General features: G+C 51.4%; 1 protein-coding gene across 8 annotated transcripts in view; it reads right to left on the bottom strand.

The window, feature by feature from the left end:
* PTPRT (protein tyrosine phosphatase receptor type T) overlaps positions 1 to 22,916 on the bottom strand; it is a 939,599-nt gene that overhangs the window by 20,388 nt on the left and 896,295 nt on the right. For 7 of the 8 annotated variants that reach the window (XM_031433788.2, XM_031433792.2, XM_064475672.1 and 4 more), the window contains 6 exons: positions 21,647 to 21,763; positions 18,635 to 18,789; positions 15,275 to 15,410; positions 12,917 to 13,066; positions 11,316 to 11,489; positions 7,770 to 7,901 (listed from right to left, as the gene is read on the bottom strand). In XM_031433788.2, coding sequence (XP_031289648.2) covers positions 7,770 to 7,901; positions 11,316 to 11,489; positions 12,917 to 13,066; positions 15,275 to 15,410; positions 18,635 to 18,789; positions 21,647 to 21,763 — 864 coding nt within the window. Of the gene's footprint in view, positions 1 to 7,769; positions 7,902 to 11,315; positions 11,490 to 12,916; positions 13,067 to 15,274; positions 15,411 to 18,634; positions 18,790 to 21,646; positions 21,764 to 22,485; positions 22,546 to 22,916 lie in introns of all 8 variants that reach the window. The other variant, XM_064475674.1, reaches the window with a different exon arrangement.

Here is a 22,916-nt window from a genome sequence, read left to right as displayed (position 1 = left end):
CACGCTCGCACGTGAAACATAACAAACACAAAGGTCGCCTCCCTGTTACACATCATTTTCTTGCTGATGGAATCAGAAAGCTTGTTAGTCGCTGAAATAAACATGCTCTGATGAGTTAAATGAAAACTAGCATCTGGGCCTATTTTTGGGATAAACAATTCTAAAGTGTATTTCAGTGCACCTCAGTGATGCCTTTTGTTAATGAAAAAATACTTTGATACAATGGAAAAGCCAAGTAATCCAGCTTGCAGAAATTAAGGGCTCTACTTGTCAAGGTCCCTGTGATCCTTCGGCGGGGCTGGGGAAATCAATCCCAGGCCACCTAAAGATGGAGCGAACTAGTATTTTTAAGAGAAAAATATGTCACCTGAACTGGCTTTAAAATTCGGATCAGTGATGATAAAATTTCTTTAAATAGATTCCACAAAGAGCCCAAAATATCTAATTGGCTCCAACACTGTGGCCAGGTAAGGAAGACAGACTCGGGGCGAATCAGAGGGTGTGAAGCAGGGGAGAGAGAGAGAAAGGCACGTGGACCATAATCGCAGCACATTCGCCCGTCTCTCCCCCACTCACCCTCTCCACTGCCCCACGGAGTGAGTAATGCAATCGCACGGAGTGGGTGGACACGCACTCTTCTGACAGGTGCGTCAGTTTGTTTCCAGGAAGGAAGGATGGGAGTTTAGGAAAACATCTACGGAGGAGAGTAGTGTGGGTGGAAGGCAAAGGCTCAGGACAGGTTTTGGAAAAAGGTAACGAAGAGCTGAATTACGCAGCTTAAGAACAGAACAACATTTGGGGAAGGGGCGGGTGAGCTGAGGAGGGAGGAGTGGGAGCAAAGGTGGAGGGAGGGAGGAGGCAGTTTGGGCAGCCGGTGGGGGAAGATGTGCCGCCAGGTGTGAGGAGGCGAGGTGGGGCTTAAGGACGAGGGTGTGTGATGATCAGCCTTCAGTCGTGGGCACTGCTGAGATATGAACCTGACTAAAGCCTGAGCTGGAACTCGAGGTGACCATGAACCCAGGACTCCTCTGGAATTCCCAGAAACCTTGTGGGTGGACAGTGGACTTTCCCACAGGAAGGGGAACAGGAAACAGAGCCCATTTTATTGAAATCTTCAAAGATAGAGTGAACTTGGCTGACATCTGAGTTATATGAATTTTGTAGGAGATAACACTAAGACTTGGACAAGATAAGAAATTGGCTTAAGGCAACACAGCAAGTACGTGGCAAGGCCAGAACCTGAACTCGGGTCTCTCGACCCCAGACTTGTTACTCTACTGCTCCAGTCGCGGTAGAGACAGAAACAGCCCCTTGCAAAGGCCAGACCTGAGGCTTGCGGAGACACAGACGTGGGCGTTCCGCGTGTGCTGCTAGCATGTTAGGCTATGTTTTCACAGCCGAGATAAAAATGGGGATATCAATGCTTGCTATTTGTCTCACAGGCACAATGACAGGAAAGGACATCTCTGAAATACCACCTCCGCTTTTTTCCTGCGAGGATGACAAGCTTGCCTCTCTCACGCCCAGGAGCTCTGTGGGAACACATCGTTCTCGGCCCCCACCCCCTCCCCCTTCCACCTGGTTTTGCACCACCTGAACTCTCAGACTTTCCGGGGCCTCTTATCTATTTAAAACTAAGGAACATTCCTTCCTGCTCTGTATTCCCAGGTACCAGCAAGCCGGTGCTTATCAGGCACAGGGGCCCTGGAAACCCTGTCGTTTGAAAGGTGGTGAAATTCTTCACTATCCCTGTCGGGGGGGTCCTGGGCCGCGGGACTGGAGAAATCCTGCCTGGGCCTCAGCTTCCTGACCTGCAAGATGAGAGGAAGTGGACCCGGGGCAGATCAGTGGTTTCCAAAGTGAGGTCCATAAAGGTGGCAGGAGAAAGCCAGTGAGGTGTCTTCTAAGTTTTTAAAAGCCACAGGGGACCGCACTGTTGTCCTGGAGTGAAGGACACTGAGTCTCTGCCTTAGAGCACTTCATTGTCTTAGCTCTGTGTACGGCCTCCAGATCAGAAATTCATCGAGGCAGTTATGTTTACGGAAGAGAGACAAGAAAACAAGTTATTATATTAATAAATACAGTTTGGGAAATAAAAGCTTTCAAAGTAGTGAGTCTGTGGAGGGAAGACATGGAGAACACTGAAGGGTGTTTGGAGAACACTAAATTTATAAAATCTTAAAATCTAAAAATCTTAAGAAAAGATTTAAGCAGGGTAAAGTGTACTCCTTAGAATTAGTGACAAGTAAAACACTGAGATGCTCAGGGGATACTCCGAGCAGAGCCAATACAATAAGCGAGCAGAACATGTGAGGAGTGCTAAGCCCCGGCACTTGCCGTCTGGGGACAACAGAAGTGAGGCTGGGTCTCCCTGACCTGGAACCTGACACCAGGCCAGTGAGAGCATGTGCTGGGCGCAATCTGCTGGTTCCTCCAGAGCCACCCACAGTGCTTGGGGCAGTGTGACATGCTACCTAGACACTGGTCCCCTGTCCCTTCTGCTTCCTGGTCACCTTCTCCCTGCAACTTGAGGGACCTGGTGAGAAGGTTCCAGCTGAAGATATTTCCATTCTCTCTGACACCCAAGACAGTCCGGCTATTACATCACCAGAATGCCTGCACCAGGGGGACCAGGGATTTTTTTGTGCCTCTTTTGTCCTTTGCTGTGTCTAGGTTTGTGCCTGGCACATGCAGCTTCTCAAGAAATGTATGCTGATGAATGCGTGGCTGAATGCAGCCTAGGAAGCGTACTCCTTGACCTTTAAAAGGACCCCCCCCCCACCTGCCCCAGCTCAGCAAGCCTCCTGCAGTTGGCAAGGTAGCCATCTGCCTTCTCCTGGGCTCTCCCTCTTGACTACTGATGGACACTGATTCAGACGTGGATCTCTCCAGCTCAAGCCACTTTTCCAATACCCCAGGCTGATTCTGGATTTTCCCCAGGATTCGGTCTCCCACTCTGCACGGGGGCTCTGACCCCCACACCTCCAGGTCTGAATTTCTGTCTTTGTTTTGCTGTCTGATTTAGTTTCCTGCTGCTGCTTAACACACTTGCACAAACGTAGTGGCTTAAAATGACACAAATTTATTATCTGGAGGTTAGAAATCTGAAAGGAGTCTTACGGGGTTAAAATCAAAGTGTTAGCTGAGCTGTGTTCCTTTCCGGAGTCTCTAGGGGAGAAGCTGTTCCTCCTTGTCTTTTCCAGTTTTAGAAGCTGCCAGCATTCCTTAACTTGTGGCCTTATCACTCCAATTTCTGCTTCCATTGTCACACGATCTGTCCCTAATCCTCCTTTCTCCCTCTTAGAAGGACCCTAATAGCAGGCCCACCTGCATAACCCAGGACAATCTACGTATCTCAAGATCCTTAACTTCATCACATCTGCACAGTCCCTTTTACCGTGTAAGATAACACATTCACAGATTTACAACATAGGGATTAGCAAGTGGACATCTTTGTGTGGGGGCAAGATTCTGCCCACCACCTGGTCCTACCTCACAGCTGGCATAGAGCATTTCCTGAGCTTTCTAGACAGTATGGTAGGTGTGGCATGACCATGACAGGGGCTTCTTTCTGGTGTCTGTGCCCCATGGCCTCTGGTCTAACCACAGAGCCCACAAAGATGGGAGCGATCCTGTCAATGCTACTGGGTATGACTGAAAAGGTTCTTTCCAACGTGCCCATCGGAAACCACAACGTCATTTGCTGAATGTTGTGGTTCTAGGATTTTTGCCTCACTAATCTGACCACAGGCCTCTGGAGTCCCAAGGAGATAAAAAAAGAAAAAAAACTCTAAGGTCGAATGTTGTCGCTTTGAGAGCCTTTATTCTGAGCCCCCACTGCTCTTAATTATCTTTGAAAATCAGCCTCTGCGGAGAACAGAAGCATCCCTGTGGGTGGGTGGGGATGGCTGAGTGAGGGACGTCCTACAGGGTTCTGAGCAGAGGCGGGCAGATTTGCGTGGCAGTGCAAGGAAATGAAGCACTTGGAGAGCTCTCATCCTCTCCACAGCCTTATTTTGCTGCAACTTACAGGTAGTCACAACATAAGCCCTTATGGTTGGTCCCCCGTCAAACCACAGGACGTGGCATTGGTCCTCTTGGGAGCAAGCTAACAACACTCGGGACCTATGGCAGAGTGGTCTGTGTTGCTGGACTGGCTGAAGCTGTGGGCTGGCTTGGCATGGGCACGCTGGCAGACAAATGCTGATGCCACTTCAAAGAACCTCCCCTCCAGGTGCCGAGGGCAGCTTTTCTGATGCTCATGCTGTGTCATTGTTTATTTTCGCAAGGCGCCCAGCTGTTGTGGTGGTGATATTTATACCAATAAGTGCTTTATTCATCTGCTGATTTCAGGGGATGCTTGCCAGCCGCATATGGCAGCCAACCTCGGGGCACTTCTGAGGCTGATGTTTCTGCATTTAGAGAATCAGCTCTCAAAGCCGGCACCAACATCTGGGGCCGAAAGGTCTTCATTCACCCAAGACCCACCCTTGCCAGTGACCTTGACCCTTGCTTCTTTCTACATCCCAAAGTGAGATTCTTTGAAACGCCTCCTCTGTGCCTGGGCTCTGGTTTTGCAGAAAGGGATGTTGGGGAAAGGGCTCTGCTTCACTCATGGGCTCACAGAGCAGAGTTCACTGTTTCACTTTTTCAAGCAAAGGAATAGGGTGGTGATGTGTTCTGACTTTGGAACTCCGCAGGGGCTTTGTTTGATGGGAATCTGTTAAACGTCATGTTATCTCAGATTCCAGCTGTCCATTGTTCAGGTCCTAAACCTTACAGTCATTCTTGACTCCTTGTTCTCTCACATTCCCTATTCAATCTGGCAGGATATTTTGTTGGGTCTTCCTTCAGGATATACCCAGATTCCACCCCACTGCTACCACCCAGGCTCAAGCCACCATCACCCGTCATCTGGATTGTTGCAGGAGCCTCCTCTCTTTTCTCTCTGTTCCCACTCTTAGCAACAATCCTTCCCTTTCCTGCACCAACAGTCTATTCTCAACACAGTAGCCGGAAGGATGCTTTGAAAAAAAAGTCAAATTACTTTCTCGAGTCATTCCTCTGTTCAAGACCTGTCAGTGGCTCCCCATTTCTCTCAGAGTAAAACCAAGTTCTTCCTATGACCCCCCCCCCAAGGCCCTCCATGACCTGGCCCTGCTGTGTCTCTGTCACTTTCTGCTGCTGTTCCCACACTCGCTCTGCCCCAGTCGCAAGGGCCTCCGGCTGTTCCTCCACCATAAATCCTCGGTGCAGGTTGGGCCCCTGCCTGGGGTGCTCTTCCCTGAGACGTCACATGGCTCATTCTTGCCCCTCCTCCAAATCTGTGCTCATATATGACCTCAGCGAAGCCCACCTTCGTCACTGAATTACAGGTACGTCCAGTGCCCCAAACCAGCCTTTCATCTTCATTATCCTACCCTCTTATTTTTCTTTCTCCACATACTAGTCACCTTTACCATAGAATTAAGTACGTTATGGAGTGTTTGCTGTTTATTGTCTCCCCTGCTTTAGAATAGAAGTTGCACAAGAGATGAGAATTTTCTGTTTCGCTTTCTCTGGTTAACTGGTACGTTCCCAAGCACCTAGAATAGCTTCTGGCAGATAGCAGCTACCCAACAAACGTGGACTGAATGAATGAACGGAATTTCTCCTGAACGACTCGAACATACACACCCCAGATTGCATTACATTTCATTCTCTGCTACGGCTGACCCTTGAACTTGGGTCTGAACTGCATGGGTCCACTTATATGAGGATTTTTATCAACAGTAAATAACACAGCGCTGCACGATCTGCATATATGGAAGAGCCGTGAATATGGGGGAACCGTGGGTACAGAGGAGCTGTGTACATGGAGGGCTGACTACACGTTATAAGCCAATTCTTGAGTGCATGGATGATCGGCGCCCCTAACTCTTGCACTGTTCAGATGTTGTCATCTGCTCCTCTCCTTGCCTTCCCAAACTTCCTGCTGCCCCATCTTGTCCAGTCACATCCTGGATGCCTGACGGCCCACAGCAGAACCCCTGTCACCATCCATGACTTCATCTCATTCACCTCCCACATCCAACATCTCCCTAAACCTGTGGACCTCAACTCTGGAAATGCCTTCCCACTGAACCCCAATTCTCCTGCCTCCTGGCCCCCTCCTCAGTTCAGATCACCTGCTTTACCTTCTGCACGTTTGCAACCATCTCCTCCCCAGACTCCTGGCTTCCAGGATTTTCCTCCAGCCTGTCCCCCTCACTGGTCCCCTGACCTAGTTTTCTAACAGGAGTTCTGGCTCTACTGCACGACCACTTCAACTCTTCAGTGTCCCCCTCCCCGCAGAGCGCATCCTTTCTACCTGTGCTCCTAGGAACAGCAGGGGTTCCACAAAAGTGCCCAGAGTGGCTGCCTCTCCAGGGAGGGGCACCCGGTGGAGCCAAAAGACCAGTGTGGGTGGAGCTCCTGACCCCACCCCTTGCTTCAGCACGAGCAGCTCTTAATCGTACCTGTTTCAAAGGCTAGGCCTGCATGAAAGCTTTTATTCGCAGAAAGGATTCTGCTGCTTACAGAATAAGTCTGATACCATGCTGCAGGCCAAGACCCCTTAGCCCGCACGGGCAGCCCTCTGCAAGTTGGCCCTGCTGTTTTCCAGCATCACCACCCTCTTCTCCTGACATACCGCAAGCCCCAGGCGCACTGTCACCGAAGCTGCTCTGCAGACAAGCCTCCTCACTGAGCCGCCAGCCGCTGCCCCCGCCGTCCCCCTGCTTGGAGGGACTTTCCCAGTGACATCACCCCCTACACGCCAAACCTCTGCCGCTGCCTTCAAGGCCAAAGTCACCTTCCCTTTGAAGTCCTCCCTCACCCTCCGGGCAGAATTAATTGCTCCCTGTTCGCAGCCAGTGCAGCACTTCACTGCTGACCTCTGTTACTGTGTCCCCACACCAGGTGGGGACAATGCAGCAAGACTGTGAGCTCCTGGAGTGCTGAGATGACAGCTCAGATCCATTTTTCTCCTTCCACACGAGGCCTGCCCGAGGCCAGTCCTCACACAGTAGTACGCTGAGTTACTCTGAGTATCCTTCAAGACAGTGATAGGACTGCTCTCCAAAACTCTAAAGGGCCCCCATCATCCCCTCCACCCAGGAAGGCTGCCCTGCCATGGGGGTGTGAGCCCCAGAAGCTGTCCCATGACACGTGTCCTGTGTCCCGAGTATGTGGATGTCCTGTGGCACGTGATGCCTGGAGCTGGCAGACGCAGGGGAGCTAAGGCCTGAAGCTTGCTGGGGCACGAGGGACACCTGTGACAAAGCCAGGTCTTGATGGGGTCATCGGTGGGCAAAGGGTCCAAGGTTCAAACCCCAAGCTCTGTCAGTCAGGCTGCACCCCAGAGCAGGAAGGGTGGGTGAGCGTGGCCAGACAGCAGGATATTCTGCAGGGTGGAGATGCTCAAAGCTGGGGGAGGCAGCCTTCTCTGTGAGCTCTGCATGATTTGGAGCAAGATCATAACCAGTGCCTGGGGAATGGAGCAACAGAGTCAGGCCCTGGACAGTGGTCGGGGTGGCTGGACAAGGCCCATAGTCAGGAGGAGTCACTGCTGGAATTTGGACAGCCTGGGAGTGGTAGGGCCTGGCAGGAGACTCTCCACCCAGCCTCTGTTGAATGTGTTCACTTGGTGCTCACAGTTGGAGGCAGCACTGTGCTGGTCCCTCCAACTCCTGGGCACGCTGCCCTAAGGCACACCTGAGCACCCAGGGCCATGGCCGGGCTCCTCCTACCTGGGCGCTGTCCAGCTCGTTCAGCATCACCACGGACGAGCAGTTGTAGTCGAACACCAGCCTCCAGAAGTCTGCCACGGTGCTGGGTAGAGGGTGTTGCGTGACCACGAAGGCAGCGGGCTGCTTGTGGCTCTGACAAAAGGACAAAGGCTTTGTGAAATACACACCCATCAGGGATGTTCTGATGAGGGGCAGGCTCATATGGCTGCCCGAGGCCCCTGAGCCTGCCAAACAGGTGACACAAAGCACCAGCCCGTTCTTATCTCTGAGAGCCCTGGTGGCAAAGGGGACCTTCTCGTAATGAACTCATTCTCCTCCAAACAAAGACATTTCATTAGGAAAGTGTCATTTGCATGGGGATTATCCAAATAAATTATTTATCTCCTGGAGCTCAGCAAATAATCATCATTGCAATATGAAATGAAAGATTTCTGGACACAGATTTGCTGCTCTGCTGGCCAAGGCACCTCCTGGGATATAAGGGGTATCATGTGTCCCTGTGGCCACAAGGCTGGAGGAGGGGTCAGCTCAGCCTGAGCCAGAGAGCCTCTTGAAGGGGCTTATATAGCCAGAGGCTCACTCCTACCTGAAGGCTGGAATGAGGGCTGAGCTGGCCTGGCAGACACTGGGCACTGTGTCCTGTGAGCCAACAGTGCAGTGAAGGTGCCCAGGTCAGGCAGAGTCAGGCAGATCTGCGTTCAAACCCAGCTTTGCCAGTTGTAATGCTATATAAGTCACCCATCCATCCATCCATCCATCCAAACAGCCATTCATTCAAGCACATTTCTAGAGTGATTTTTTTTCAGTGCTGACATTGGCAAGTTATTAGATCTCTCCAAATCTCAGGTTCTTCAACTGGAAGATGGGATTCACAACTCTGAAGGGACAGCCATGGGGCAGACTGAATAAGATTTTCACGTGAAAAGACCAGCAAGCAAGAACCCAGCTGTGAGTCTGCTACCAGGGCAGGGACACCCCTGACATGGTTCTTCATTCTCGGCACTAGCAACGTGCCTGGCACACTAGATGCCCAGGACAGGTCCGGCAAACAACTGAATACGTTCAGCCCCGTGTTACAGGTGGGGAACTGAGACAGAGAGAAAATGGCCTGTGTGAGTCTGCGTTACATTGGAAGCTTTGATCGAGTCCTGTTTATTATAGTACCCTGTGAGCAGGTGTTTGGAAAGACTGGGGAGCATTTCTGCTTCATTAAAGGTTTGTAAAAGCTGAGAAGTAACCCATGTTCTCCATAGGTTTTCTTGAGGGATGGTTCCTGTGGGAGTCACAGCTGTTTTCAGTGGGGTCACAGGTCAGCATAAGGTTGAGGGGAGGGAAGGGGCTGGCCCTTTCCAGCCAAGTGAAGTCTCTGGCGAGAGACTCTGCCAAAAAGATAACCTAGAGCACCCGCCCATTGTTCTGTTATCTCTGGTGCCCTGGTGGCAAAGAAAATGCCTTGAAACTGTGGATGCCACAGATGCACTAGGGGGTCTTGTCTTCTAAGGGTCTTCACTTGCCAGTGGAATAGTCAGAGGAAGAATCTGGGAGAACAGAAAGAGTTTCCCCAAAAGCCAAACTCCAGCTGCAGACAGCGGGTCTGCAGACATCTCCAAACATGGAAAAGAATCTAAGCGTTAAGTGTCGAAAGACTTGGGGTTCGCACCCTGGCTCCACCCTTTCCGAGCTAGTTGACCTGGAAAAAGTCATGAAAATTTTCTGACCTTCAGTACCTCATCTGAAGAACGGGAATAATTGCACCCAAACGCAGAACGAGACTGGGGTGTAAGTCTGGGGTCCGACAAGCTGCCCAGCACTCAGTGAATGTGAGTTTTCTTCCCTTTCTCCCTGTCTCGGTGATAAATGCTCTATTAGGCCAGCACGCCTGACAAAGCCTTATCTGAAAATATGTTCGAGATCCGTGCTCCTGCTGGGTTTCAGAGATCAGCCGGCAATCCATTTCATGGATAACATCATCCTTTACCAGGGGAAACATTAAAAATTAACCCAGAGGACTTCATATTTTTCTGCTAGAAGCAAAGCTGCCATGGTTACCAGATAATGCACAGACCAAGCTGGAATACAGATAAGGACTTTTTTTTTGTAAGAAAGGCAAAGACCCCAGTGGTGGCTCAGAGAAATGCCCTGTGGACAAAGAGAATACAGTCAGCACCAGAGCTTGGCAGAGGGCATCTGACTCCAGGCAGCATCTAACCTACTAAGTAGAGGCCAGGAGCACGTTTGATCCTTGCTTGGATGAAAAAGGCATGGACTGGGGGTTGGTACAAGTGGGAGACAAAGCTTGGGAGGAACTTGAAAGTGTGGGTGCACCCCCAGACCTCACCTCTCTCCACACACACACAGGTGCGTGCACATATGCACACAAAGGCACATACGTGTAACGTGGAAGACTCCACGTTAAAGCCACAGGTCTTCCCTCCACATCCAGATATTTGGTCTGACCAGGACAAGACTCCCTGCTTCCCGAACCAGAGCCAGGGTTCCCAGGGAGAACTTGGGCACCCTGTGGGCAGAGGCCAGGGCAGGCCCTCACAGAGCTGAGACAGGCCTTGACCTCCTGTCAGCTCTCTGCCTCCAACACTTAAGATGCTTGGGGAGAAAGTTCAAGAGAACTAGAGGTCAGAGAGATAGCTGGCCATGACCCCAGGAGAGAATATCCCACATTCCTTCCTGTTCTAGGTAAGACGGGCGATTCATGTGGACTGGATGGACATGACCTCAGGCATAGTTGGGGAGAGGGACCTGGAAGGGCTCATCCCTAGTCAAGCAGTGGTGATTTTGGTCCTGAGTCTCGGGAGGCAAGATATCTGTGTCTTACTGAATCAAGCAAACTGTGAGGAGGCTCAAGGAATGAATTCTAGAGCGTGAGCCAGGAGTTCCAGGTGCTGGCTTTGCTGCTAGCTCTCTGGGTGTCTCTGAGCCTCAGAGAAGTGCTGGGAAGTGCATGGGTGAGCTTCCTTCCTGTTGCAAACATCTCTACATCCTGGAAGTGGAGGGATGTAACTGGAAGTAGCTGGAGGATCCAGGGGAGAAGCATTCAAGTCAGGAGTGTGGGCCCACTGGGACAGGACCATGACCCCCTAATCCCAAACCAGGTCAAGGTAGGTGTGCCCTTCTTGGAGGTGATGCTGAGAAAGCAGGATACAGTGCCTCTAACAGAATTAGGAACATGGCTGGCATGGAGAATGTTTCCTGAACTGAACTTAAGGCTGATAGTCAGCTCTGTAGGTAGCTGGAGGGGGACCTGGGCAGGCCTGTAGCCTCCCCGTGGTGTCAGGAGACCCACTTTAAGCTTTTGGTCTGTTCTTTCCAGGATCTTTATGGGAGCAGAAGAGCTAACAGTTTGTGCACAGGTTTGGATCAGAGCATTTATAGGGAGAATGGTCTTTGGGGTCAACAAGATCAAAAGGAGGGGCTAGCTGGGGGGTGGGGGCAGGGGTCAGGGCCCTGGACTCTAGCCAACTACCTCTTGGGAAGAAGCTTTTCTCTGCAATGCTCTCCAGGAGCTTTCCTTGGCAGGGCTCAACTTACATCCATGAGTGCCGCATTGATGTAGTTGCTGGATTCTCCATCCACCGAGATGAGGAAGGGCAGGCAGCGGTCCAGAGGCAGGACATCCATGCTCCGATTCTTGTCATGGTTCCGGGGCAGGAGCCCGATGCTGCAGTCCTCGGGCCGGACACGGGGAGTCACGATGTTGAGGGTCTAGGGGGTGCAAAGGCAGATAGGCAGGCACTGCTTACACGGTCGCCCCGAACAGAGGAGGCAACAATGTTCCAACTCAGCCCGACCTCCCTGTCTCCATCCTCCAAGACTGTCCCTCTGGTCCTTTTCCCAGGACTATTCCTCTCCTCTGGTGCTGTTCTATCATCTCTGCTGGCTGCTCCAGGCCCCATGCACCGAGAGCCTCTGCCAGGGGCTGTGGGATGCCACCACAGGGCCAAGGCTGCAGGGGCAGCACACCCTCATGCAGGGCTCAGACACAGGCTCTGACCACCTGCGAATCATTTGAGCTAAGCCCCTCCTCTCAGCCACGCTGCATTAAATGGTGGGCTGCCAAGAGGTCATAAGGTAGGGGATGGGAGTCGAGAATCCCTAATGACTGTTAAATATCACTTGAAATGTCATGGAATAAGGGAAATGATTTTACCAGCATGCCTCTCAGAGAGAAAGCTTTTTGAGAATGGAAGGATGCTTGGATGAGCTGCCCAAGTTGGGTGAGACACCCCCTGGGAGCAAGCTCTATTATGTTTGAAAAATTCCAAGCCTTGTATTCTGCAGAGTTAACTCTTGCAAGTGTGGGGGCCATGCTCTGTTCAACCAGGGGGTCCGTGTTCTCTGGTCTCCCTTCATTCTGTACTTGGTCTCTACTCCGAATCAATGAAGTCTATTTGCTTGAAGGAGCACTAAGGTATTGGCCTGGCTGGAGTATCTGCCCATGAAACCATGGGCCCCTCAAGTCCTGAAGCTTCCTCCTGTCTGTTCTCAGCTCCTGTTGCCTGAGTATGACCCTAGCACTGACCTCAGGACAATGGGCTGGACCCAGGTTTTGCGTGACTCAGTGATTTAAGCCCAGGCCTCCAGACCAAGGCTGCCAGCATTCTGGCCAAACGGGCTCCAAGGTGCAGCTCTGCTCTGCCTGAGCCGTGCCCTAGGCTGATGCTTCTCAGTGATTAAGGTGCATCCAAATCACCTGGAAGGAGTTAAGACTGCATACTCTCCTTCAGTAGGTCCGGGTGGGAGCCAAGATTCTGTGGTTCTAACAAGCTCCCAGGTGAATTTGATGCTGGTGGTCTCGAGGCCCCACTTTGAGGAGTGAGGATCTAGGATACCCTCCAATTATACAGAAATATTGAGAAAACCTGAGTCCCTCCAGGGACAGAGCAGCATGAAATTCAAACTTGTCTCCACCCACACCCAGGTTAGGACTAAGTAAGACCTCAGTTCCAAAACATAATCACAGTGGGAAAAGCCAAGTGTCAGCAGTCACTGACCGGCCGTGTATCTATGTTCTGGAGCTCCTTCTGCGGCCGTGCAGAGCTGCCCTCGCGGGAAGCACGCAGACAGTCCGTCCTCGCGAGGAAAACCGCACGCGCGCGCTCAGGGCCGCGGAGCCCGGGATTCGCTCGTACCTGGAACTCGTCTTTGATCTGGCTGGAGTTGGTCTGCGGGTCCAGCCTGCTGATGTTGTAGTAGAGGGAGCGGAACTCGCACACCGGGATGGCTGTGTTGCCGCAGAGACACGCTTCCAAGATGGCATCGTGCACGAACACGTACTGCTCCTGCCAAGCCGGGCGGGGACAGGGTGGGGGTGAGGGCGGCCGGAACTTTGACGGCCACATTTGTGAAGGCTGGGCATGACGGACACTGCCGAATCACTACTTCCCATCCTATAACCTGAAGGGCCAAGTTTCCCTGTTTCTCGGTGATTGAGCTGAGTTTTGTCCCTTGTGTAAGATTCAACAGTAGAGTCACTGATAAAAAGTAGAAACTTCTGGACACGCAGTAGCAGGCGCTCGTGGTGTCCTGCCCAAGGCCCCTCAGCTCTCACCTTTACCTGCTGAATGAAGGCTGCTTACTGCGAACACCTGAGATTCATGCCGAGGGCTTTTTTTTTTCTGTCCTAGGGGTTCACTTAGGCTGTGCAGAGGGAGCCAGCAGGGTAGAAGAGTTAACGCCCCACCCCCCCCAGGGTGGCGGCACACTTAGGCTGTGCACAGTGGGGGCGGGGGGCAGCAGGGCCGAGGAGTTAACTCCCCGGGAAGGATGCTTCAAGCAATGCCAGATGGAGACTTGGGGGAAAATGCCTAAGTTCCCTCTCAGATGTAAATCCTGGAAGCGCCTTTCCCACACCATCTCGGAGCTCCCCAGCAGGACTGGGCTCCAGTTGTCCACAATGTCAAACAGCTTGTAAAATACTTTAACAGTATTAATTTCCTTCCCTCTACCTCTTCCCCACTCACCGACCAGTGCGTCTTGAACTCACCGCGCAAGGAAACCGTCTTCCCTCCACAACTTGTCCCAGACTCTGATCCTGGAGCATGCGCCCTGGCCTCTGCCACGCCCCCGGCCTCTGCCACGCCCCCGGCCTCCTCAGCTCTCGCACCTGTGGCTCTCCTCCTAGAAAACCAACCCCCTTCTCGACGCCCTCAGTAACTCATTCCCCCGGAAAGCCTTCTCCGAATCCACCAGGCAGAACTTGTTGCTGTTACTTCCAAGCCCTTAACAACCGTTTGTTGAGTGACTATTCTGCAGAACTCGGCCCATCCCTCTATATAAAATGTTTATCCAGAGGCAACATCATGATCTGTTTGAAAGTCTGTCTCTCCCACCAGACAGCAAGGACCACAATGTGTCTAACGCCGGGCAGCAAGCCTGCCTTCCGCATGCATGAACCTGGGAACATTTAAAGCAGCCTCTTGGCTTTAGCGGCCTCACCAAGAAGCCTGAAGACTGGTCTGGGGAATTGGCTCAGAGCCCGGAGCAAGGTCCTATGAGGATAGGCCTATAAATGAGGGAATTGCCCGCAGAGCTGGCAGTGACTGGCCATGCCCAAAGCCATGGGCAATTTGTCTTCATAGGGTCGATGAGGGATGCAGCTTTTTATCTGTCCAGCTCTGCTGCCCAGGCACCTCCAGCCTTCCTTAGAACCAGAAGACAGGCTCATTATAGGAATACCAACCATGGCTTCCAGGAGTAAGGGAGGCAGGAAAGTCTTCCTAGAGACAGTGTGGTACAGGGGGAACAACGTGGGCCTTGAGGATCCCATGGACCCAAGTTCTACCACTGTCTGGATATGTGGGACTTTGGGGATACTATTTCAGTTTTTTCATCTGTAAGAAAGGGGTACTACCAGGAGCTACCCCCTATGAGTTGCTGCTACCATAGGATTGTTGTAAGAAGTATAAACAATACCCTGAACACAAAAGACCTGGCATGATGCCTGGCACACAGTAGGTGCTCAATAATAAAGATGAACCCTGCCCATTTCCCTCATGATTTGGGCTCCCCAGTTGTGCAGAGTAGTACATGAGGTATGCCTCTCTCTTGAGTACAGGAGCTGTGTGTTATCACTCCTGGAATCCTCTATGCCTAGCTCAGGAACTCAATAACTTTACTGATTAAGCTATCTCTGCAGTGACTGAAGCGATGCTTGGCACATAGTAGGCATTCACAGGGAGGGATTGGCATTTATTTAAACAATACCTGAAAGTTGTCATTGAGTCACTTAGATGCCCTCAGAGATGGAGTACCCAGCACCATTCCTCACTGGTGGGAGTCCTTGAACTGGGGGACCTCTGGGTTGGCCGGGGGGGTACCAGCTTCTATGATGCTCTCACCATAGTAAGCCATGTATCCATCCCCTCCCATTTCTCCTACACCCAGGTCTCTTTCTGTAGGATGCCTCCACCCATGGGTCCTTGTGTTCAACCATGCTTCTCCTTGGCCGGGGCTGCAGGTGTCCAGTCAGCTCATACCCCAGGACTCACCTCTGTCTGTACCAGGTTGACCCTCTGGGCCCGGAGCTCACGTACACAGTTGAAGATGTCCACTACCCCTTCGTTCTCGGCCATGTCGAGCATGGTGTCAATGGCAATGAAGCAGCCAGTCCTCCCAGCTCCAGCACTGGAAGAGAGGGCAGTGGTCTGTGTTAAGGACCTGGGGGTGGGACCAGCCCTGGGCAGGCCCCTCCCATTCAGCCCAGTCCCTGAGGACCCTGCACAGAGGGAGTCAGTATGCTGCAGAGGTCAGACAGAATAGTATAAATCCTAGTGCTGCTGGGAGATCCTGATCAAATGACTGAACTCAGAGCCTCAGTTCTCCCTTCTGTAAAATGGGAGAGCAATGTTTGCCATTCGGGGCTATTTTATCAAGACCGGCTTATTTTTGTTGAACTCATTTAGTGAACACTTATTTAGCAGTGCCAAAGTGCCGGACCTTGTTCTAAGTGTTTTCCCAATGTTACCTATTAATTTTCTTATGAGGTTGTCAGGAAATTGCTCTCCTCATTACACGGGTAAGAAAACTGAGGCACAGAGTGCTTACCTTGCCCAAGGTCAGCTGGCAAGTGCTGGAGCTGGGACTGTGACCCAGGCTGTCTGGCTCAAGTCTGTGCTCTGACACCTTCTCTCTTAGTAACAGTCACAGCACATAATGCATGCTCGGACAATATGTATGCATGCAATTTCCTCATCTGATGGAAAACGGTAATCCATCCATATAGTTCCAGGCATGGTGCCCGGCACACTGGAAATGCCTAATAAACATGTTTTCCCCACCCTGACTTCCCTCCCTCCATCTCTCCCTCTCTTTTGTCTTCTTCAGCAAATGGGTTGATGGATGGAAGAAGGAGAGATGAGAGAGATCAGAGAAGAGGTGAGTGAGAGGGAAGAAATCACATCCTCTGAGCTGTTCCCAGGCAGAGAGTGAGTCCCGAGTGCCATATCCGAAGCCTTGGGTTTGGTACCATGTGCACCTACTTTTCCAGGCTCATGAGGCAACAGCATCCCTAAACTAGAGCAGCCGACAGTCCTGAGACCCCCGGTCCATATCAAGTCTCCTGAAACCCTCGATTCTGCTCATCAGTGGCTTCCTTTAGGAAAACATCAGGCCAAGTACAAATAGCAAAGAACTCAATGAGACCCCATGGGCCGTGGCCAGGCTTTCCCAGATCAAAATCAACTGGGTTCAAAAATGGTAGCACTGAACCAGAGACAAACAGGGCATTTGCCTTAAATGCATGCAGTTTTGGGAGTGAAGGCCAGACTGTCAAGGAGGCCTGCCTCAGCTGCATTGTCACGTCTCATTTCCCTCAAGGAAACAACTGAAAACATGGAAATGAAAGGAATCTCAAAGAGGAAGAGTGCTGGAACAGGAAGGAAAGCATCACTCCAAGGAGGACAGGCTGGTGGGACCATCACCCACTAGGATCTGGAAAGTCAATCCATGGAGCTCCATCCTCCATGATCTGGAAAATAAACCTATGGGAAACAGAGTCTTTGTTCTTGGTAAAATTTCATGGTTTGAATTAAGCCTGCCTTGTATTTGCCCCAGAACACATTCCTAATCAAGGCCCCCCCATAGATGGAACTCAGCAGGCTGGGACTCGGGGTCTAGGAAGGAAACCAAAGAGCCACTCATGCATGTCTTCTCCAGAGTCTCATCCTCGACCAGTTTCAGGAGAAAGAACCAGCCTAACTTCATTTTGAATCTTGGATCCACCACCAGTGAACAAGCTGCCTGGTGTCCGTGAGCCTGTTTTCTCACACATGTAACACTCCCCCTACAGGGTTTTTGGGAGGAATGATCTGTTTATTTCAGCCTCACATAGCAATTAAGCACATGCTACTTGGAGTCAGACCCCTCGGATCAAATCCTGGCTCTACCACTTACTGGCTGTGTGACTCAATCTCTTCGGGTTTCACTAAATGAGGCTGATAATAATAGCGTTAATAGCACAATACGTGTAAATTGCATGAAATTATGTTGAAAAAGCATAATGCATGTAAATTATTTAGCCCTGGCTACATAGCCATTTCTCAATAAATAGTTGCTACTTATATTCACCAAATACTTACTGGGCACCTATTACTCACTGGATGCTGGAATCGGGGGTGGGGATGTGAAGATGAGGAAGACGAAGAGGTACTCAGGAGTAGGTACCTCTCTGCTTAGTGTGATCCGGTGTCCGTTCGGAGACACAGTTGTAGGGACATCATGCAGGGAGGGCCTGATAAATGCTGATCATTGTCCCCCTTTCTCCCTTACCCCTACTCTGGCTGCTCCTCGGGTATGGGACTTGTCCTTGCACTGTCATGAGATGTAAAGCAGACTATATGCCAAACACTTAAGAGAGCCCAGAGGGTGATCAGTATTACCTCCTAATCCTCAGTGGCCTCATCTGTGAAGTGGGGTTTCTAATTCACATGTCACTGTTGAGGGGAGGGTCAGTCGACGCTGTGTGAGAAAGGGGTGTAGGGTGTCTCTCCCTGACTTGGCTCAAGACCTTGACTGACATGGACACTACCAGGAAAGTTAAGAGCAAGCAGGGTCTGAAGAGACGGGCTGTGCCCAAGGTCACATTGAAAAAGAGAGGTGCTGGGAGGGAGGGAGCACACATGCTCGCTGGCCTTCAGGTCTGAACATCCGCCCTCCTGCAATTCCTAATGCCCTTGACACGATACTTCATCTCCATTCAGGAGGAGTCAAAGACGTGCCAGTCATTCCCAATGTGACTTTCTGGGTCAGAGCTGAAAATACCCCTCCTCCATAATAAGGTAAAACCTGACACTGTCCATTTATTCTCTACGAAGGACCCTGCGGGGCAGCAGTTGATTTTTAAAATAATAGAACTGAAGGAAAGCACAGTCCCACTGGGGCGCCCTGCCACCAGGCCAAGGAGCTGGGGGCGAGCGTCTGGAGAAAATCACGTTAATGTGCTGGCTCTGCCGTTTCACACCTGTGTGATCCGAGCAAAGTGTCTATCTACCTTCTCGGCACCTCGGTTTTCTCATCCGTAAAACGGGAATGATAGAAACAGCCACCTAGCAAGGCTGGGGGAGAAGTAAAGGAAATAACGTGGGTGAGGTGTACGTGTAGCTGACGCTGTTAGCACCGGGCTCACATCCTCGGGGACATGACCGTTTCAGGGCAGCAGTTATAATAATGACTGCTATAGCTACTGTTACTGTTGTTGTTGGACCTCAGGACCTGGGTCCCATCAGAAAGGGCAGGCACAGCGGAGACAGGCAGGCAGCACTTAAGGCAAAGAACAAAGGCCGCTGGGCAAGAGCACCGAGAGAGCAGAGCTGCAGGGCCGTCCTGCTTGGGGTGGGGGGCCTTGTGCTTACCTGCAGTGGACCACTATGGGCCCGGCTTCTGGAGGATTGAGGAATTTGACCTGGCGGACGAAGCCCAGGAGGCCGGTGGCATAGCAGGGGACGCCGTGGTCGGGCCAGCTGGTGAAGTGGAAGAGGCGGAGCTCCCGGATCTCGTGGTAGCCTTTCTGAGGAGAGAACGCGCCTCTGTTCCTCCAGCTGCTGCCCACTCCGACACCCTGCCCGGCACCCATGGGAGCCACGGCTACTGCACTGAGGGACCAGCCTCCCTGCTGTCAAGGAGGACAAGACCCTCAAAGGCTTAACAGGTGTTACTGAACAGAGTGATTCCGTGATATGTTACATCTGGGAACTTCAGAAGTAAATAAAGTGAAAGCAACTACTTTAACTGCAGGACTTCTCAGAGCCTTTACTATGCTAATATGCATGCAGAATTCCCAAGGGGGCTTATAACACCCACACTGTTTGCCCGGGGGACCCTCTTTTGACAAGTATCTCATGGGACTTATATTTAGCAGAACAGATTCAGAAAACTGTTGGCCTTCAACTCCAAGTTCAAGTTGTTCCCGGTGGAAAATGAGGCCCTTTCAGTGACTGAGGTCTGGTGTGTCCTTCAATTTTCCAGTCTTGTCCAAGATAGTCTCCATGACTTTCAAATTTAAAAAAAAAAGGCAGACTTTTTATTAATTAGATCCTTATTTAGAATTACAAGATATGAAACAAAAGCAGAGCTCCCCTGGTCAGGGTGGTGGGGCCTGGAGTGTTTCCCCTCCTCTCCCCCACCATTCACACAGACACGCTCCAGGCCAAATGGGGGTTCTTGACTATTCATAGTCAGGTTACACCTCTGAGCCTTTGCTTATGCAGTGCCCCCTGCCTCCTACTTACTTTTCTTTGCTTATCAATCTCCTATAGATTTTCAGAGGCATTAATTAGGAAGAGTGTTTGATTGCTCATTCTTTCAGTTAAACAATATTCACCAAGGTTTATCTGTGCCCAGCCTTGTGTTAGGCACTAGGAAGGTGGAAATAAAAGCCATAGCCCTTCTTCCTGGAACAGCTCTTTAGGGAGAGGAGAAATCAGAGAAGGCTTCCTGAAGGAGGTGATGCCTGACCAGAGTCTTGAAACATATGAATAGTGAGTGAAAAGGGTAGGTAACATTTATTAAGCATCGATTATGTGCCTGTCACTCTTCTAAACACTTTAATGTACTAATTCATTTAGTCCGCATACCAATCCTCGTATCATCATTTCCATTCTATAGATGAAGAAATGAAGGCTACGCAAGTGTAATGTGCCCACAGTCACACGAGTAAATTGTAAAGTTCCAATCTAATGCCTGGCTGTCTGGCTCCTCAGTCTGTCATCCTAATCGTTATGATACACTGATGCCTGAGTATCACCCAGTAGAAGAGATGGAGGAATTCCTAGGCAGAAAGGCAGCTCAGGCAAGGGCATGGGGGCAGGACTCAGCATAGTACAGGAACAGAATCACAAACAGCCCAGAGCAACCCCAGAGGAGAGTGGAAGACATGTGATGATGGACAGCGGGACTGGCGGGGTGGGAAGCAGGGCAGGGGCTGGATCCTGGAAGACACTTTAAGGCTGTTGAACTTTATCCCAGAGGCATTGGGGAGCTATAGGGAGGCTGCCCAGACGGTGGCACAGAAGGGGAAGTGCACCACCAGATGGGCATCTGGGGAGCAGGATGCCAGCTGCTACGTGGAGTAAGGATTTGGGTGGGAGTGTTGGGGGCTGTGTCGAGGGCACTGTTTGGTGCCCACTCGGATCCCCTTTCCTGGGCAGTGCACCCATCACCAGCTTTCCTGATCTTGGCTGTGCACAGCTCCCAGTCACTCCTTGTTCAGAGAACTGCTCTTTGCTGAACAGGAACCACCCCCTCTTGGGGGTGGGGGGTGGGCAACTGGCATTCAGTGACCAACTGACTTTGTCACTTTGCCCAGGACTGAGAGGTTTCTCCAGACACGAGATTTTCAGTGCGAAAACCAGGGGGATCCTGGGTAGACCAGGATGGTGGGTTACCCTAGAGGATAAGCCAAAGACCCTTTTGCCCTGCCCCTTCCCCCTCCCTGTCCTGCTTCCCTCCCTCTCTTACAAGTTTCTCCCAGAGCACTCCCTCAGTACACCACGTGCACCTGAATCCTTGTCTCAGGCTCTGCTTCTAAGGAACCAGGCCCAAGACCACAGCTATGTACATGCTATTGTCCTCTGTGTAGCGGAGGGGTGCCCTCCTTCCTGGCTCTTCACCTTGTGTCTGCAGAGGTAGGCCTTTAGGAGCTTGGGGGTTGGAAAGGGAGTGGCTGGGAGCAGTGTGTCCTGGCACCACTATGCACGCAGGGACAGCACAGTGCATGTGCCTGCTTTGGCACGAGGATTTGTCAGCACCCAAGGGCACAGTTCTCAAAGCACTGATGTCCCCGGTGCTTTTGCATCCTCAGGCCTGTAGCCACTTGGTTCATGAATGACTTGGCTTTTAGAAAGTGGCAATTATCATTTTGACAACCAAAATTTCTCTGGATGCTGGTAAAATGTCCCCTGTGGGACGGAATCACCCCCAGCTGAGAACCACAGGCCTAGGACATGTTAAGATCTTTCTCTTTCAGACTCTGCATGTTTCTTTCCCCCTGCCTGGGATAGTATTCCTCCTGCTCTTCCCTTGGCTGGTTCTTTCTCATCCTTCACTGCTCAAATGCCTCCTCCTCCAGGAGGCCCTCTCTGACCACCCCGTCCACCTGTGGATTTCCGTGTCCACCCTTGGCATGTTTCCTCTGGGCCTTACATCACCGTATGTCATTATTCTATCTATTTGGCGAATTCTGTTTGTCCCTTCTGCTAGAAGTGGGGTCCTGTAGAGCAAGATCCGTGTCTAAATTGATTGCTGATATGTCCCCAGTGCCCAGTGCAGGGAGGGTCCGGAGCAGCCCCTCGGTCACTGTGTGTCCTGAGTGAACAAACAAGCCGGCCTGCCTGGAGGACAGGCTGTCCAGCCGAGGGGGAGCTCACCTTCTGGACCGTGAAGGTGCGGATGACGTATTCTGCCAGGGGCTCTGTCTCAATCAAGGTGACTTTAATGTCCCCATAGACCTCTGTGTCGTCCGGCCAGTATCGCACACACTTCACCTGTGGGAAAGGACAGGGACAGTACGAGTGGGCGGGTGGCCAGATGTGAGTGGCCGTCTCTTCGGGTCTTCCCGTTCAAATAAGCTCAAGGGCCACCTCAGTGGAATTTTGGTCAAGGGGGTTCTCAGCTGGCCAGGGGTGGACAAAACACAGGGACGGGCTTACTCCCAGAGGAACTGGAGCCGTGGGGAGTGCTGGTGGCAGGTACCTTCTTTGGCAGAGCTCCTTGTACCTTTCAAATCCATTACCACGCTATGTGATCAAATAGATCTGGGTGAGATAGGCAGGTGGTGGTATCCCCATCGCACAGTTGAACATAATACTCGAGTCTGGAGGTTTGGTGACTTGCCCAAGGTCACGTGGCCAGTTTTCTCCCTTTGGCTGAGTCCTCTTTCTGTGATGTTGGGCTGGGGCAGCTGAGTGGTATCAGCGGAGCAGAGATGAGAGTAAAGAGGGGCAAATAGGAAGTGGAAGTAGAAGTGGCCGGGAGGGGGGCATTAACATTACGAGGTGGGACTTGTGGGCTGGAAGGAGGAAGACTCCTCATTGGGAAAAGGATGGAAGGTGCTGGGCTCAAAGGGAAGACTTTGCAACTGCTCTCTGCCCGGGGGGTGGGTGCAGACGCCATGAACAAGCCACTCCCACATTTGGCTCCGAGTCACATGCCAACGCAGGAGGAAAAAGAGATCATTGTTTTCCCCTTAAAAGAACAAAAGCATTACCATTCCGGGGGACGCCGCACGGCCTAGAGTGGCATTTCCCACAGTGTGTCCCGCTGGGTGCTAATAGGTGTTAGGTAAAAAAAAAACACAAGAAACAAAAAACAAAAAAAAACAAGAAACAAAAACAAAAAAGGTTTTGTGGTCAAATGAGTTTGGGAAATGCTGGATTAAACAAAGCTAAATAGCCGCTTTGCTGCAGGGCTACTCAGCTCGTTTAATGGGCTAGTACCGCTGAAGTGGTTTCCGACTCTCCCAAAGGGGCAAAGAGCGCACAGCGTTTCCCAAACGTATTTAACCGTGGAACCCTCTTCTCACTAAGCATCCTGCAGACTAGCATCCCATGGAACCCACTTAGGGAAATGCTGGTTTAGTGCAACAGGTTTTGGAGGCAAATGGATGCATTGCTTCGCTCTAACACTCTTAGCTGTAGC

The sequence above is a fragment of the Camelus dromedarius genome, chromosome 18 (genome assembly GCF_036321535.1).
Source record: "Camelus dromedarius isolate mCamDro1 chromosome 18, mCamDro1.pat, whole genome shotgun sequence".
NCBI classification, from domain to species: Eukaryota; Metazoa; Chordata; class Mammalia; order Artiodactyla; family Camelidae; genus Camelus; species Camelus dromedarius.
This window is presented reverse-complemented; position numbering and strand designations above follow the sequence as displayed.